The sequence below is a fragment of the Typopeltis vanoorti genome, chromosome 9 (assembly GCF_054136105.1).
Source record: "Typopeltis vanoorti isolate ZY-2024b chromosome 9, IOZ_Tvanoo_1.0, whole genome shotgun sequence".
NCBI lineage: Eukaryota > Metazoa > Arthropoda > Arachnida > Uropygi > Thelyphonidae > Typopeltis > Typopeltis vanoorti.
Genome location: NC_143557.1, coordinates 15,252,038 through 15,271,396, shown reverse-complemented (window position 1 = coordinate 15,271,396; position 19,359 = coordinate 15,252,038). Strand labels below are relative to the sequence as shown.

Genomic DNA, 19,359 nt, shown 5'->3' with positions numbered 1-19,359 from the left:
ACTCCCTGGAGGTCTCTCTTAATAATAATAATATACTCAATTGTTTTAGTGGTTAAACAACTCTTCAATAGTGAGAATCTTTTCATCTGTGAAAAGGATATTTCTGTATCTGCTGTTTGCATGTCATTTGATTTTATCACCCCTGCCGCATAAGTTGTGGTGTTAGGAAGTGTCCAGTACAACAATGATATGCTCTCATCCCCCAGGTCATCAGTTAGAACATGTAACATCATTCTCTGCAAAACGTTCATCTTTTGCTATATACTTATTGCATTCTCTCAGGTTTACAGTGGAGGCATGCTTTTGCAGCCCTCAAAGCTGTTGTGCCCTAATGCAGCATGATCAGCCTGTTCTTTGGCAGTCAGATACAGCTTCTGTGTCATTATAATCACTCTTCCCCACTACATGTTTACCCATACAGCTAGACAACTCTCTATACTGATAAACACACTAATGTTGGCAACATCCTACAGAATTGCAGATTCTGTGGGAAGTGCAGTGGTATGTGGAAGTTGTAATAGTATTTATGCAAGGCTGTGTGCATGCGCGTGCACACACACACAGAATATAGAGACAAATGTAAGAAAGGTAAACACTATGTAAAACTTGCTAAACAAAAGTCATGGGAAGACTTTGGTAAGAACATAGAAAATAAATATCAAGAAGGTGGCAAGATATTCTGGAGGTTGTTGAAGCTCAGAAATGGAGGAAAGAGTGCTGTAAAAGGAATTAGCGATTCCTTTTACAGCATTAAGGTGATACGAAAATTTTCATATCACCTTAATCATTTTACATGATTAAGGTAATATGAAAACTGGAGAAAAAGATACTTGAAGTATGGAGTAATTACTTTGAATAATTGCTAAATTAAACGAGCAGTGATAGCACAGTGGAAAAAACACTCAACAGGGATGCAGTCAAGAATGTATCTCCATACTTAAGTGGAAAAAGCTATCAAATGCCTGAAATGTGGAAAGGCAGCAGGAGTAGATGATATTCGACCAGAAATGCTCAAGTACGGGGGTATAAAAGTCTTATAGTGGCTGCACTGCAAAGTTCAGAAGGCCTGGACAGAGGGAAGAATTCCAGATGATTGGAGCAGAACTCTCATAGTACCCATATATAAAAAGGGAAATAAAACTGATTGTGAGAATTACAGAGGTATTTCTCTACTGAGTGTTCCTGGTAAGATTTATGCCAGTATACTTGAGAAACAGTTGAGAAGGATTGTGGAAGAGAAGCTTGGTGAGGAACAAGCTGGATTCAGGCCATATAGAGGCTGTCAGGATCAGATTTTCAATTTACGACAAATAGTTGAGAAAGCATGGGAATATAACAAAGCTCTGTATTTAAGTTTTGTAGATCTGTAAAAGGCATATGACATGGTGCCAAGAGAGAAGAAATACAAAATGCTACAGTTATATGGTGACAATGGTACATTAATGTTAAATCTGGTGTCAGACAAGGATGTACTTTATCTCCTCTGTTATTCATTATCTATATGGATCACAGTATGAAGGAAAATGGTATTAAACCTGATATCAAAATTGGAGATGTTAACCTCAGCTCTTTGTTTATATGCAGACGATGTTATACTTCTAAATAAATCTGCTGACAGAAGTCTGCAAGATTCCCTGACTAAATTGAATAACTGTTGTAATAGATATGGTATAGTATGAAAATCAGCAATACAAAGACAATGAAAATGGGCAGAAGCATTGAAAATATCAACTCCATTGTGAATGGACAACATATAGAACAAATAAACATTTCAAGTACTTAGGTACGATTTTTTGTGAAGATAGTAAATTAAATATGGAAATAACAACAGAATCAACAAAGCTGGTATAGTAGGAAAGCGATTGAATAAATTTATATGGAATAAGAGAGAAATTATTCAAAACACTAAATTAGTTGTATACAAGACAGTTGCAAACCAATTTTAACTTATAGATCTGAGAGGTGGATCAGAAGTAAACACTTGACCAAAGACTAGAGACTCAGATATGAGAGTCCTGAGAAAGATTAGGGACATGAACAGAATGCATCAATGGCAGTATCATATTGAAAACAAGGTTATTAGGAAAGAACTTGACATTGTTAGCATCCAAGAATGCATTAGCAGATCTAATCTCAGATACTTAAACAGAAGGAGACAGAAAAGATTAGCGAAACAAGTGTTCTCTGCCACGTTGGTAGGAAAAAGAACCAGAAGAAGACCAACATATAGGTTGGTTGATAAGGAAAAAAGTGCCTTAGAAGACAAAAATATAAGATCTGATAATGTTGGAGTCTTGACAGGTAACAGACTGATTTGTAAGAAAATTGTAGATTGGAAGTTAGTAATGATGTAAATATTTCATGTAGTACTATCATATCCTGTACCCTTGAGAGTACATGGTAAGAATTTGATGATCACCTTCAATTTTACAGACAATGTACAGACATCAGAATATCATAAAATTATGAAGGTAGACCTACTTTTCATAATTCTAAAGAAATGAATAGTTTTGACAGGTTTTAATGAGATTTATAGTATTCTTTTTTTTTTTTTTATTATCATCTGCATCAAATTCCTGACATGTACCTTCAAGGGGTGTACAGGGTATGATAGTACTACATGAAAAATGTTCATTATTACTAACTTCCTGTCTACAATTTTCCTCCAAATCAGTCTGTTACTTGTCAAGACTCCAACATTATCATTATCAGATCTTATATTTCTATCGTCTAAGGCACCTTTTACCATATCAATCCACCTATATCTTGGTCTTCCTCTGGGTTGTTTTCCTGCCAACCTGGCAAAGAACATTTGTTTTGCTAATCTTTCCTCGCCCAATCTGTTTAAGTGACCATACCACCTGAGATTAGCTCTGCTAACACATTCCTGGATGCCGACAATATCAAGTTCTTTCCTAATATCCTCGTTTTTAATATGATATTATCATTGATGCCATCTGTTCACACCTCTAATCTTTCTCAGGACTCTCATATCTGCGGTCTTTGGTCAAGTGTTTTACTTCTGACCCAGCTCTCAGATCCATAAGTTAAAACTGGTTTGAACACTGTCTTGTATACAGCTAATTTAGTGTTCCGACCAATTTCTCTCTTATTCCATATGAATTTATTCAATTGACTTCCTACCATACCAGTTTTGTTAATTCTGTTGTCTATTTCCATATTTAATTTACCATCTCCAGTAAAAATCGTGCCTAAGTAGCTGAAATGTTTTACTTGTTCCACAGGTTCCCCGTTCACAACACAGTTGACATTTTCAACAATTCTACCTATTTTCATCGTCTTTGTCTTTTTAATGCTGACCTGCATACTATATCTATTACAACAGTTATTCAATTTAGTCAGGGAATTTTGCAAACTTGTAGTGGATGTATTTAGAAGTATAAAATCGTCCGCATAAAACAAAGAGCTGACATTAACATCTCCAATTCTGATATCATGTTTAATACCACTTTCCTTCATAATGTGATCCATATAGATAATGAATAACAGAGGGATATTGTACATCCTTGTCTCACACCAGATTTAACATTAAGTAAATATAAATATTTCGTGTAGTACTATCATATCCTGTACCCCTTGAGAGTACATGGTAAGAATTTGATGATCACCTTCAATTTTAACAATGTACAGACATCAGAATATCATAAAATTATGAAGGTAGACCTACTTTTCATAATTCTAAAGAAATGAATAGTTCTGACAAGTTTTAATGAGATTTATAGTATTATTATTATTTTTTTTTACTATTAAACCTCCAAAAAAATTGAATGGTGTTGAACATAGACAGTAATGTGATTACCTGTTCTGAAAGCATTTAGGACCAGTGTGAATTGAGAAGTAATAATCAGTTATACAAGGAATATTAAAAGGAGTCTGGGAAAGCAACTCAGTAAGGTAAGCAAGTGTAGCATGAGCAGTAACATTTCCAATAACCAAAAGTGGTTATTGGAAAATAATGCTATATTTGATGATATAATAAAGCTTGATGCTATATCGCTACAAGTGTCTTAAGAGAATGTTATGTAACAACAGCTGTGGCATGCTTGTGTAAAAAGCATACTGTAACAGGGCTATGGAGGTGTCAGTTTTTTTTTTTTTTTTAATAACTCAGGCATTTCATCCACAAGACATACTGACATGTGCAATTTACAGATCTAGTAAACTATACAGATAAGATGATCTACCCTGTCAAAGAATAGTAATTAGGTTTATAAAAGCATGCTATTTGGCACTGGCAAGCTTTAAACCTAACACAGTGAAGATGTAAGCAAAAGCTATTCATGTACAAGAGCCTCCGTAGCTCTTTAATATAGACGAAGCTCTTTGGTTGGAAAGATCTGGGTTCAGTTCTTGTCTATGATGCGAGGAATCTTTATCTGGTTTCTTTCAACCAAACGTGAGTTGGCCGGTCTCATACTGAGTTAGACTTAGCCCGGAAACACTGGATTTTCATCCCTCGAAATAGGCAAACCAGCCCTATGAACATGCAGATTTACAGTCATAAAATATATATAAAGCCTCATTACGAGGGCTCAACACCCCTGCCACCCACACAACAAAGGGACGGAGTAGAAAGAAGGGGAAATCCCATACAAATAAATAAATACCATGTTCAAATAACTTTTACAAATTAACCAGTTCTTAAAAGAATACTTTCATGTCATGTGGAAGTATTCCTTATAAAGTTATGAATAGCATTTGTTATATAGATTAATTGCTTTTTAAAAATATTTATTTATTAAGATGTCTGCACTATTTTCTGAAATAGAACTGTCCATGGTAATAGAGAATTTTCACTTAAAATGTTATTTTCAAATTTTGCCAGAAAAAAAAAAGAAATAAACATGTTGCTGACTTCATTAAAATTGCTAAAGTGTGGTGGGTCACAGAGTTAACCAGTTATGAACTGGTTAACTCTGTGACACTTAATATCATAGGCCACACAATCTTCGCTAGCAATTGCATAATCTCATTAATTATCCTTATTAATAATGCATGCAGTACTACTACCAAATGTGCATTAGGTCAAGTTTGCCATTTGTGAACAGGAAAACTGAAATGCTAAGAAGAAAACTAATCCCCAGCAGTGCTGAGGCGTGCAGATTGTGCACCGCACACGAACGCTTGAAGATAGGGATGCCATTTCACCAAGGGAAATAATAAAAAAATATATATATATAAATTTTCCTATTTTTGAATTATATCGTACTATATAAATATCACAATTGCAAATTATAGTTAATGCAGTAAAAATGAAATTTTAAATTAGTCAAATTATTATGAATTCTTAATAATCTAACATTTTTAACTTAATACATCACCAGTTTTTTATAATTTGTTTGAAGTGAAACGTTATCAGTATTATTACAGATTTTATTTCGCAGAGTAAGCATCAACTCAGCGCAAATTGTATAAATATTCTCTATTGTTTATTATATTTTTAGTGGAAATTGTTAGTTTAAGACAGACAGTGAATTCATTCTTAGCTGTGCTTTGCCCAGTACCGTCGACAGGGTGCTAGCATAGAGGCAGCCTGCCTCACGCTGCTGCTTAAGGGTGCTCGTTCAACCGTATTATGGCAACATGATATTTTACAAAAATACAGTTTAGTTTAGCAAATAAAAAAGCACCAGTTCCCATTGACAGTTAAATGTGTTTTTTATATTTTATTAATAAAAAATTTAGTCATACATTCTAAAACTAAACATTTTAGAACTCACTTATTAGATACTTAAGGAAACAACCCATAAAGTATCATACGATGTGAATTTCATAAACTTCTATAGTCTGTATGTATTAAATTATATTATGCATGAATTCTACTCAAATTGCGAATCACTATTGCCCCCGACTTTCACATTTTACTCCCTGCAGTAAACAGTATTGTTTACTCCTTGCAGCAAACAATACGCGCTCCACAGCAGAAACGAAAAACAGTTAGTTTTATCATGTCACTGAATAAGGTTCACAGACATTTGCAGACTGTGTAATATATTTCTCAACAAATAGTGCAATTAGAGACAATGGGAATATATAAACACTAACTAATAATCACATCTCCCCTCCAACAGAAACTGCTGTATAGACTGGAGCAAACCACATGTTGTAGGTGCAACATATGGTTTTGCTTGACACTACCCCATCATGAACGTGTTAAAACTAAGAAATATATAATGAATGCATTTCAGATATTATGGTAATCGGTTTAAGAGAATTAGCATTTCAATTCAACTGTCAGCTTGTTTTGCTTGGGTCGTGCGATCTTTTGTTAATACCAAACCAATCATATGCACTTCTTAATAGTTGTCTTTTCTCTACAATCACGCGCATCTATCACTTCTCATTAGTAATTTGTCAAGGATTGTTCATTACTTATCTCAAGTGTTAAATTACTGGTCATTTTTGCTTGATATAATGGGAAAGAAGATGACTCTATTTGGGTAGATAACTTTGATTGCACACAAGGAAACCGCTCTCGATGACAGAAGAAGTGATGGAGAATAGAAGCTTCTTGGTAAGTCATACCCGTTTTCAATTTTTTTTTCTGAAAACTTTAGTTTCCGAAAATTTCGCATATATCTCGCACCATGATTTTTTAGCTTTAATTTTGGGGAAAAAAGTGCAATTTATAGTCAAGTAAATACGGTAATTTTTTTTTACCTTTCAAATTCTTAAGTATGGATCATTGGTTAAAGACTGGACTTATAAAACGCACAAAAGAGAGCAATATAGCAGATATAGAAATAGGCAGTTTCACTTGTCTCATTGATAATAAATTATTTATATTAAGTAAAAATGTATAATATCTTTATAAATTTTGTTCTATTAAAAATAAATATATATTTTTTTTTGTTTAAATGTACATCTAAATTCAAATAAAACAGACATTTACAATGAAATATATTTTTATTTATTATTATTTTGAAAAGGTACTTGGTAATAATGAAAATTAAAGAAGGGGTATATGGATATCTGAAGTTTCAGAATCGCTGATCTATCCAAATATTTAGTCTGAAACATAGGTGTATATTATGATGTTCGTTTTCTTAAATTCTGCTTCGAATTTGGATAGACGAAATAGTGCCTATCCAAATATGCACTTCTTACATTTTTTTCAGCATTTCAATTTTGAATGTGAAACATTGAGTGTATTCTGTGTTTAAAATGGACAATTTTTGACTTTGATTTTAATTGTGTACTTATTTTTGGATTTTTGTTAGACAAATAAAATTTTAAAGGTAACAGTTTATAAATTATAAACATATTAATCAGATGAAGGACCATAGCTAAAAATCCTGTATATATGCGGGGTAGACTATTGGCATGTCAGGCTGACGTGGATCGAATTAAATTAATAAACATAGGTTATTTATAAGCTATAAAACTCTTTAGCTGATCTAAGTTTGTTTACACATACTGCAATTGGCCCTGTCTTGATACTTTTTTGGTGTATTTTTGCATCATTTCATTTTGTGCGTTACAGTGCAGTTACCTTTTGTTTTATAAAATATATTTATTGTTGTTCAGTAAATTTTTTGTGAATTTGGATTATTATTCACATAAAGTAAGTACGTCTATTATATTTTTGCTAAGTTTGAAAATCAGTTAAATTGTTTTATTTTAGTTATCTTATTTTGAAAACAAAAGATTTTTATCTTATGCTGGGTAGACATCTAGAAAATAAATAATTTTCAGTAAGAGATTTATTTATATATTCTTGTTCTGGTTGGAAGACAATGGGATTGGGATCTTTTTACTAATTTCTTTAATAAATAATTTTAATATTCTAGAAATTTCTGAATTATTAAACAATTACCAGAATGTAAAAAATAATAAATAAATATCACTGAGAAATCAATCAGCGGCTAATATCTCTACATGTTAATTTTCAAAAAATACCTAAAATGTAAGCATATTTATTATTCAAAGTCTCTGAAAAATCAAATTCGGTAATAAATAAATAAAAAATAGTCGGTCTTGGGCCATTCACCTTAAAAATAATAGTCTGTTAAGGGATTAAACGATGAGTTTAAGGGAAAATTTCAGAAATTATTATTTATTTTAGTGGACAACTTTTAACGCTCCTCTTAATTTAAAGTCTAACCAAGTGTGTTAACCCTTAGATGTCGGGAAAAAAGACAATTGTAACGAGTACAACTGGAACATAAATTGGCTAGATCGCTGAATAAATTTTTAACTCCAGGACCACATAAAAAATGAAGATCAGAAAGTTCTGGCGAAGCAAGTACTCTGTGTAGCTCTACTACAGAAAAATAGAGGACACAAGATAACTATGAAAAAACAGATGTTACATGTGAAAATGAAACTGGACTGTCTACAGAAGTTGCAGCAGAAGAAATATTGGATTCCGATTCAGCGAAACACGAAACTTGAAATTTTACTTTAAATTTTAATGTTAATGATCCAGGTACTTGGCCAAATCATATAACTACCAAAGTTAGAGATTGTTTGTTATTATTATTATTTGACACTTCCAGAGAGTCCAAGGACTCGTCGAGGGAGAGTGTGCCAACAACATCGAACGATTGGTCCCTTTCAACTACTAACCACGCTCAAACTTACTTAACTGAGCCATTAGTAGCAGAGGCTTTACCAATCGACCAACCTTTGCCAGTGATGAAGGGAAAACTTCCATTTCAACATAATTCATCTACGAGTTGTTGTCAAAGTATTGGGGTAGTTGGTCAAGAGCAAAATACAGGAATAGATAAATGGAAATTGGATGCTGTAGGGGGGGGGGGGGGGCAGCATTGCCTGCGTCAAGTAGTTAACAAAGAATTTCCCAATGATGAATCTGGCCACAAGTTTTCCGATTCATACTATTATCGAACTTTAGCAAATGGAGAAAAAATTTTACGCATTATTTAGTTTATTCAGAATCGCGAAATATTTGGTGGTCAAAATTCCCAACTTACTAACGAATACGGTTGTAATGATTGTCAACATTTGAGTCGTATACTAAAAATACAAGAGACAAGTTCTGCGCAGATTAAAAACTGTTCAAAATACAGCGAACTTAAAATGTCATTGATTAAGAAATGCATTATTGATTGCACACAACAAAGATTATACGAAACTGAGAAAAAATATTGGCAATCTGTTATAGAATGGTTAATCTACATAATACAATATTTATCAAGACGGTGTATAGCTTTTAGAGGTTCTTCACAAAAACTTTTTGAAAATGATAATGGCAATTTTTTAAAGTTAGTAGAAACTGTCGCTAAATTTGATTCGATAATGGCAGAACACTTGCATTGCATCCAAACATCACAAAAAAGGAACATTGCTAATTATTTAGGTGATAAAATACAAAATGAAATCATCTGTATAACTTCTGAAGATATAAAACAAAAAATTTTAGAAATGGTAAAAGAGGCAAAATACTATTCATTAATTTTTGACGCTACTCTGGATATAAGCCACACAGAGCAATTATCTATTGTTATTAGATTTGTTGATCAAAATAATGATATAAATATAGCAGAAATTCATGAATATTTTTGGGGTTTTCAATCTCTAGAAAATACCACTGCGCAAGGACTATTTCAATTTATAAAAAATTATTGAATATTAACATTTCGGATTTACGAGGCCAAGCTTATGGTAATATTCAAATATGCGAGGTAAACATAATGGACTGCAGAAAAAAAATCCTTGAAATAAATTCAAAGGCTTTTTTTATTCTGCGTGCTGCTCATTCATTTGTTTCATTTATTTCATAAATTTGGTAGTTAATGATGCAGGTATCCTGTGAAACTATAAATTTTTGGGGGGTAATACAGGAATTATATAATTATTTTTCAATATCTGTGAAGCGTTGGGCTATATTAAAAAAAACATTGTTTTCAATTTGAAACCACTTTCTGCTACTAGGTGGGAAAGTAGAGTAGAAGCAATAAAGCCACTTAAAAATAATATCAAGGAAATTTACCAAGCTCTTTTTGATATTATGGAAGATGAAACTAAAGATATCGATTCTAGAGTTCAGGCAGACAACTTAATTTCAAAGATTTATTCGTTTAAATTTATTTGCTCTGTTTATGTTTGGTATGAAATCTTAAGTCTTGTAAATGTTGCAAGCAAAATAATGCAGAATCCTACATTTGATATAGGAAAAATTACAGAAAATCTTGATTATGTTATACAAGAATTAAATACTCGCCAAACAGACCAATATTTTGAAAATATTATTAGAACTGCAAAAGAAGTAGCAAACGATCTTAATATTGATCCTATTTTTCCAAACATTCGCAAAAGAACAAAAACAAAAATGTTTGGTTACGAAGCATCAGATGAGACAATGCATGATCCTAAACAAAATTTTAAAATAAATTTTTTCTTCGTGATTTTAGACACGACGGTAACTTCAGTCACGGAAAGATTCATACCCTTAAAACAACATAGCGAGAACTTTAAAGTTATAAGAGAGAGATATTAGCAAATTAAAAGATTGGAGCGATGAAGATTTAATGAAACATTAAAGATTTGCACTTAAAACTGAGTGACAATCAAGATTCCGACAATCGCGATATTGATGGTATGACTTTATTTGAGGAATTAAAAACTTTGCAATGTTTTATTAAAAAAGAGTTGGCTATTCAGGATGTTTTAAATTATATATACGAAAATAAATTAACCAACACGTTTCTGAATACTGCGATTATGATGCATATTTATTTAACATTACCAATATCCGTAGCATCAGAGGAAAGAAGTTTTTCAAAACTGAAACTAATAAAAAAATTATTTGCGGTCAACAATGTCTGGAGAGCGTCTAACAGATTTATCAATTGAAAATAATATTATGGATTCATTAGACATTAAAGATATTATTAAAAATTTTGTGGTGGCTAAAGCAAGACGGATAAATATGTAAAATAAATCTACATTTATCCTAATTGTTATATAGATAAAAGCATAGCTCCATATTATCTTTGTTATGTAATATTTCTTTTTATATTAAAATAAGAGTAATTTTTGTTTATATATATATATATATATATATATATTCTGTTGTATTTATATATCAAGGAATAAACATTTTTGAAAATTTTTATTATTAAAATTCCTTATTAATGAATTTCAATGATTACAACGTTCTACTACTATTAAATAACATTTATTTTTATGTATGCGTATAAACTGTTTTGTACTTTTAACAAAGTAAAATTTTTTGCAAAACTTTTTCATGGAAAGTTATTTTATGGGGGTGCTGAAAAAGGTTTTGCACAAGAGTGGCTCCTACCCACGGCACAGCGCTGTCCCCACCACTTTCTTTATTTTTTTTATGTTGAAAGTTGGCATTTCAACACCAACCATCACATCCACTTGGTGTATTATCTACATTTAATTTAATCGTGCCAAGAAATTATATTCTTGTTTAATCTGTATCCTTTCTTTCCTTACATAAGTTGCCTAGTCATGAAAATGTGTAATCATTTTCACACCAGGTGAAGGTACTTCACCTTTCACTTCACCACAGACCAAGTATGCTTTCCCTGTATTTTATCGGTCTGTTTTTAAAGTTTGGTTCTTATTTTTAAACTCGTACATGTTTTTTCCAAATGATATTTTTATTTGATAAAAACATTGGTAAGATGGGATGATGATACATAGAAAAGATGGCCATCTTTGATTTTTTTTCTATAGATTTTTCATTTAAGTATGGCATTTCTTTTTATTCTCTTCAGAATTAGGAGATGATTCCTTCCTTTTTTAAATCCTTAATGGAATATCATATTTTTATTTTGTTTGGATTGATACTTAGTCTCACTTAATATATCTACTTGAAAGCATTATGAATGTGTTTATATACCAACTGATTTTTTCAAACTACTTTTATCTACTTGCCTTAGTTTTCTCCTTTGGTCAGCAGAATTTAGGAAATTGAAGTGTTCCTCTTCTGTTGCACAATTTTTCACTTGAGTTGACATGCTTTCACTGTAGATTTCACTACCTAGAAGTTATATCTAGATAATTGATATGTAGCTAACTGATAAGCAAAATGATGATTTCATCTGAGCATCATCAGATGAAATTGGCATCGTCACAAAAAAATTTAAGATGGAGATTTTCACACATACACGCACGCACGTACAATACTTATGCAGCAGTTATTAGCCCATCTGGTATTCCTCATACCAATGTACCACTGATTGTTGCATAAAATTCTCAAATATGTTATTATGGTGTAATAATATAGTGTTATTTTCAGTACTGCTATTATATCTACTTATAAAACAACATGTAATGTTGTCATGACATTCCTGTAATAATTCAGTGATAAAAAAACAGATTTAACAAAATGTAAACTTTTTTTTTTGTAACAGCTAATGTTTCTGTGGAATTACACTGATATCAGCAGTAGCTACTGAAAACATTAAAGAAACAATTTAAATCATTTCAATCATTTTACTACAATAATGTTATTTGTGGTGTCTGTTAAGTTTATACACCTCTTGGAAGTGTTGAAATAACCAAAGTCAAATCACTGCAGTTTGAAATCACATGAATTTTTATATACATTTCCTGTTTACCACTTTGCTTGTTTCAAAAGCCCATCAAAGTAAGTAAAATTGCATGCAAGCCAGTTTTTAGTTGATATATGAAAATTTTGTCACATGTTCAGTCAGTTTTTCTTTTCTGTTGTGTATTGTAATATAGTCTGATTATTAAATTACATATAGGATAATTCCAAGTGTTATATATATTAAATGTATATAATAATAACTATTGTATTACTCCTTCAAAGGTTTGCATTATCTTCAAAGTCTTAACTTGGAGAGGGTGGTCACTTGTCGTTTAAATCCACTGAAAGCATGTTTCTCAGCTGTTGTGAATCTTTTTGCCAGCATAGCCAGAAATTATCAACTTGCATATTGCTATACTATTATTGAGAAAAACAACAGAAGTTTATTAAATTCTCTTCATACATCAAGTGGAATAAAATCTTCTGTCAAAAGTACTGCAATGGAGACATTCTTTCCATTTGACCCATATATTTTATTAAAGTATGTATAGTTTTTATTTTTATAATGTATTTTAATACATTGAGAATAGAGATTGAAATAAAATAGTTGTGCTTTGATTAATGCAAACAATGCATTCCTGAAGAATTTGCATTTTTCAAACAGTTTATATGACATTTAATAAGAAATTGTAGACAAAAAAAAAAAAAAAACTAGCTAACATATTTTATTCCCATATAGGGAGTAGACAAGGCCCATTTTAGCCCTCTCAAACTCATGGTACCTAACCCTAACACAATATTTTTTAATGTCTGAAAATAGTGTGGGTTCTACAGTCGATTTTCTTGAGTTTACAGGACAAAAAACCTGCTGGCCTGTGACAGAGATCGACTAATTTGGGGAACTGGTTGAAAAAAGGTTTAGAAAAGTTCCTCTAGTCAGCAACTAGACTTGAACTTAGGATGCTCTTTCTGCAGGCGAACGAAATTAAATATATATACAGTGGTGCCTCGTGGTTTGTATTTAATTCATTCCAGAAACCCGTTCGAAGTCTGAATCAAGATTTTACATAAGAAATAATGGAAAGCGAAATGGTCTGTTCCCATATCCAAAAAATTTCAATAATTTTTTTTTTATTTTATCTATTTTAGGTTTTTTTAATAACTTAGAAAAAAATAAACAAAATAATCTTATATTTATTTTATTAATTTTAATTATTACAACATAAAAATAACAGTGAAGAATATTTTTTTAATATAAAAATCACAAAGACAAAAATAATGCTCCCGTTATCAAGCATCTTCTTTCTGCTTCTTAGCTAGAGTTGAGAATGCTGATTCATGTTCTCTTTTTTCTGCAGAGAAGAATCTAATGTTTGTCGTTGACGATTTTCTTTGATATTTTTAAAATAACCCATCACGTTGTCATCGAATAAGTTGATATTCCTGGTCACTACTGTCTTATTAGGGTGCCATTTTTCCATAGTAGCTTGTGTTCTAACCCAAACAGAGAACAATTCTTGAAGGTCAGCATTGGAAATGCATCCTCTTTCATAAAAATTTCTTTTTCCACTTCTTTTGGAAAATTCATTTGTTGATCGTGAAGATGTTGAAGTTCTATGCTGAGTTCGGTTTTATGATCATCTATTAACTCCTCTACATCCTCATCACTCACCTCTAATCCCATAGCTTTACCCAAAGACACAATTTCATTTGCAACAGACTCTTCGTCACAGCTTACTACTTCACTGACTGAAATACAATCTGCCCAGAGTTTTTTCCAAGCAGAAATCATTGTTTTAATAGAAACTTCTTTCCATGCCTTATCGACGATTCTTAAGCAATGAAGAATGTTGTAATGCTCTTTCCAAAATTCTTTAAGAGTTAGTTCTGTGTCATTGGTTATTTCATGGCATTTTCAGTACTGGCCTCAGGTGTGTGTTTCTTAAGTTCACTATGCAGATGTTTGGCTTTCTCACAAATAATTCTCTCAGTAATAACGTCACCACATAATCGCTTGTCGTTTATCCACACTAAAAGGAGTTTTTCCATCTCTTCAATAACATGTGATCTCCTGGAGGTCAATGTTGTCACACTTTTAGCCACATTTGCTGCTTTTATTGCTTCCTTATTCTTAAGAATGCTACTTATCATTGACTTTGACATTTTAAACATCCTTGCCAGATCTGTCAAATGTGTACCGCTTTTGTGTTTCATGATAACTTTTTTTTTTTTCATTTCAATTGATACTGCAAATTTTCTTTTAGGTTTTGTTCTTTCTACATTCTTGGATGCCATGGGCAATAAAAAAAATGCCAAAAACAATTAAAAATTCTCTACACAAACATATTGCGCAATGACTAGGCTGTGTAAAGTAAGGGACAACGCACAGCGGACTGAGACAGACACACATTGCTCTGGCATGGAGAAATTTGTGGCAGAGAAGCATGCCCAATGGTGTGCTGAAACTGTCTAATGCTATATGACTTTGAGTTCCTGGACTATAGTTCGAACTGTGAATCAAATTTCTTGCATTCTCAAGGCGTTTGAACTCTGGAACATTTGAAGTACGAGGCACCACTGCAGTAATACTAATTTCCATGTAAACTTAGGGGTTTACATGGAAATAAAGTTGCATATGTATTACTGTATTTGTTTATAGTAGTGTTTTTATGCTATGCACTATTATAACATATGGGCACCATAGTAATAGTACGCATGTTATCACTAGAGATTCGTTTGTATCTCGGTAGCAGACATGCGCATTAGCAATGAGGTTTTTTTAACAACAAGAATTCAAGAAACTACTATGCAAGCATGGAAGGAGAGCTAAAAAGAAGAAAAAATTAGAAAATTTTTTCTAATTTTTTAAATTTGCTTACTGTATCTAAATTTGTATTCTTACTGTATTCTAAATTTGCTTACTGTATGTGTAATCCTTAGGGGTTCACATGGAAATAAAGTTGCATATATATTACTGTATATTTGTTTATAGTAGTGGTTTTATGCTATGCACTATTATAACATATGGGCACCATATTATGCATGTTATCACTAGAGATTTGCTCGTATCTTGGTAACAGACATGTGCGTTAGTAATGAGGTTTTTAGAACAACAAGATTCAAGAAACTTGTATGCAAGCATGGAAGGAGAGCTAAAAAGAAGAAAAATAAACTACCTAGATCTGAGATCTCATAAATGGTTTTTTATATGTATCTTTATAAAGTCTCCAAGGAGAAACTGTGAAGTTAATAATTGAAGGACAATATAATGTATCAAGCCTTCGTATTTTAATGAGAATGTTATTGTGCTCAATGAAACATGAGTGTTCCAAGGAGCATGATGGAATCTGCATTGAAGTTATTTTTATTGGAACTGCTTAATTAAATGCATCCATATTGTCTGAGTGATTATTCTTTATACTTACACCAGCAAAATGAAATTTTGCTGGTGTAGGTATAAAGAATAATCACAGGTACAAAGAATGAAGCTGAAATTCATAAAAAAAAAAAAATAAATAAATAAATAAATAAAAAAGCTTTAAGGAAACTTGCTTACTAGAAGAAAATATATGCAAGTATATTAGCTAAGCAAGATCTTTATCTTTTATTGTATTCTAAAGAATTGGAGAGATAGTAGAATGAATGAGTAAAAACATTTCATACAGTAAAGTGAAAGTATATAACTTTTAGCTCAGTGCTAGAATGGCCATTTAAAGTTAAGAGATATAAAATAATAGAAATGAATATGCTATTTAATTCTATAGAGATCATGAATGTCAGATCTCTTTAAAGAGATAAGAATTACTTAATATACATGATTGTATTTATTGTATATATTTATATGTTTATATTAAATATTTTAATTTTTTATGAATTTCAGTTTCATTCTTTGAATAAATACAACATGCTGATTTTGAAGTCAGTGCACCATCAAAGACATGAATCTGAAACATTCTATCCATATAAATAAAATTATATTTCATATATTATCTTACTCTCCACAAACTGACCATTAAAAAGGTTGGATATATATATATAGACAAAGTGGATACATGACTGATGTATTTGATTGACAAGAATAACATAACTGCAATCAATCAACAGTATTATGTTATCCCATAAAGCATTTGAAAAACGACCTGTAGTGATTTATGTCCACTGAAAATGTGTTATTCCTCTTATTCCTGTCCTTTCAGGTCTTCTCCCTCCAGGAGATTGACTACCATGTGTCTCCACCATGTCCTATTCTGTGCCTCTCTGATGCATTCCTCATATGAGAGATAGGTCCAGTCTTTGTCTTCCTCTCTTTTCCTCAACATTTCCTTCGAGAAGTGTCCTTTGTAGGCAGTTATGTCTCAGAATATGTCCAAAATAGCTGACTTTTCTCTTTTTAATGTCTTTTATCAGGCTCCTGTTTATGCCTACCATCTCTAGTACCTCTTCATTTATCTTTTCATGATATCCTCATAATTCTTTGCAGCATCCACATTTCAAAAGCCTCCAGTTTTTTCACACTCGGATTGGAGAGAGTCCATATCTCTACTCCATATAATAATGTGGGCCATATGTAACATTTGGAGATTCTTAGTCTTGTTTTCAGATTTAATTTTCTAGATGTCAGTAGATTTTTCATATTGTTGAAAGTTGACCTTGCAATTTCAATCCTTTTTCTAATTTCATCTTCTGTCTCCTGCCTTTCTCTGTGAATAAGTGTCCGAGGTATGTGTATGTTTGCACCTGTTCTAATTTATTTCCTTTTATATTGATGCATATTTTTGGTATTTTCTTTTCTCTTGAAATTATCATGATTTTTGTCTTTTTAAAATTGAAACTGAGGCCATACTGTTCGCTGTACTTGAGGGTTTCCTCTGTAAATGTCTTGAGGTCATATTTGTTTTCAGCTAGAAGAACAGTGTCATCTGCATATCTTAGGTTATTAATATTTCTTCCCCTCCTACAGTGATTCCTTTGAGGTTACTAATTTTATTAAATATTTCTTCTGTTATGTCTTGTCTCCAATTCTGGTTAAAGAGAATCGGAGACAAGACATAGCCTTGTCTCACATCTTTCTGAACTGGGAATTCTTCTGAGATCTCTATTTATTTTCAAATGCGGTCTGTTCCCAGTAAAGATTGACCTTGCAATTTCAATCCTTTTTCTAATTTCATCTTCTGTCCTGCCTTTCTCTGTGAACAAGTGTCCGAGGTATGTGTATGTTTGCACCTGTTCTAATTTATTTCCTTTATATTGATAGATATTTTTGGTATTTCCTTTTCTCTTGAAATTATCATGATTTTTGTCTTTTTAAATTTGAAACTGAGGCCATACTGTTCGCTGTACTTGAGGGTTTCCTCTATAAATGTCTTGAGGTCATATTTGTTTTCAGCTAGAAGAACAGTGTCATCTGCATATCTTAGATTATTAATATTTCTTCCCCTCCTACAGTGATTCCTTTGAGGTTACTAATTTTATTAAATATTTCTTCTGTTATGTCTTGTCTCCAATTCTGGTTAAAGAGAATCGGAGACAAGACATAGCCTTGTCTCACATCTTTCTGAACTGGGAATTCTTCTGAGATCTCTATTTATTTTCAAATGCGGTCTGTTCCCAGTAAAGATTAATTATTAACCTAATGTCTTTTCTGTCCATGTCTATTTTAGAAAGAATTTCAATTAATTGCTTATGTTGAACATTGTCAAATGCCTTTTTGTAATCTATGAAGCAGAGGTATACATCTTTTTGTTTTTCTAGATATCTTTCTTTTCTAGTCTGCACGATTAGCTTAGTGGCTATGCGATTCGCAACCATATGCCTTGGGAAGGAGTGTCCTAGGTTCAATTCCCTTCGGAGATGAAGGATCTTCCTCAGAAATAGCTAAGTTAGCCGGTCCTGGGCATGGACAGTAGGGTTTTTCCCCAGTTTATCCTGGGGTTTTTCATCCCATAAACAGGCAAACCTAATACAGCCATAGGATATAGTACGGCAAGGAAGGCAAAGGGAAACTACCTTGATCATAGTCACTTCCCTAGTATGGTAGCATAGCTGCCCCTATCATCCGTATGGATGAAAGGAAACTAATCACCACATCATTATCAGATAACTTTCTATGATGGTTCTGGTGTTGAAAATACCTTCTCTTGTACCTACATTTTCCTTGAAGCCACTTTGGGTATAATTTATTTCTATGTTTATTTTTAAACTTTAGAGGTACCTGTGGCATAATAAATTAATCACTTAACACGTATAAAACCAACAGTAATAACTGTAATGAATTAAAGGTACAAATATTTTGTACTGAAAGTAACAGTACATCATCAGTGTAGAACAAACAGTTAAAGGAATGGAATACAAAGTATTCCATTCCTTATTCAGAACAATTGGTGGATCACCAATTAAATTGTTGCTGCGTGCCAGAAGATTAATTAAAATAATATTAATTAATTCTTTAAAGATAAGTATTCATTGATGGTCGCATAAGATAAGAATCTCCCAAACATTTGGGAGAGAGAGAGAGTCATTTCATTTCAAATTCGGTTGATGCAAAAGGGCTTCGCAACTTTCTTTAAAAAGGCTTTCATATTTAAACTTGCATCTGTGGAGCAGACAAGCTTTATCCCACTGAATATTATGATTAGTGGCAATGCTATGTTGTGCTAGATCAGACTTATGAGGTTTCATGTATTCGATACAATATTGATGTTCCTTCATTCTTTTTTTCCACAGAACGGCCTGTTTGTCCAAAGTATGATAAGTTGCATTCACATGGTATCTTGTAAACACCAGCCAATGATAGAGGTCCAGTTTGTCTTTTTTAGATGGCAAAAAATGAGAAATTTTGTTGATCG

The 19,359-nt window shown here is 32.1% G+C and overlaps 1 protein-coding gene across 1 annotated transcript in view; it reads left to right on the top strand.

Moving 5' to 3' along the window:
- Window positions 1-19,359, top strand: part of Tif-IA (RNA polymerase I-specific transcription initiation factor RRN3 homolog Tif-IA) — a 308,793-nt gene that overhangs the window by 266,063 nt on the left and 23,371 nt on the right. The window contains exon 12 of the mRNA XM_090397940.1: window positions 12,797-13,055. Coding sequence (XP_090254066.1) covers window positions 12,797-13,055 — 259 coding nt within the window. The remainder of the gene's footprint in view (window positions 1-12,796; window positions 13,056-19,359) is intronic.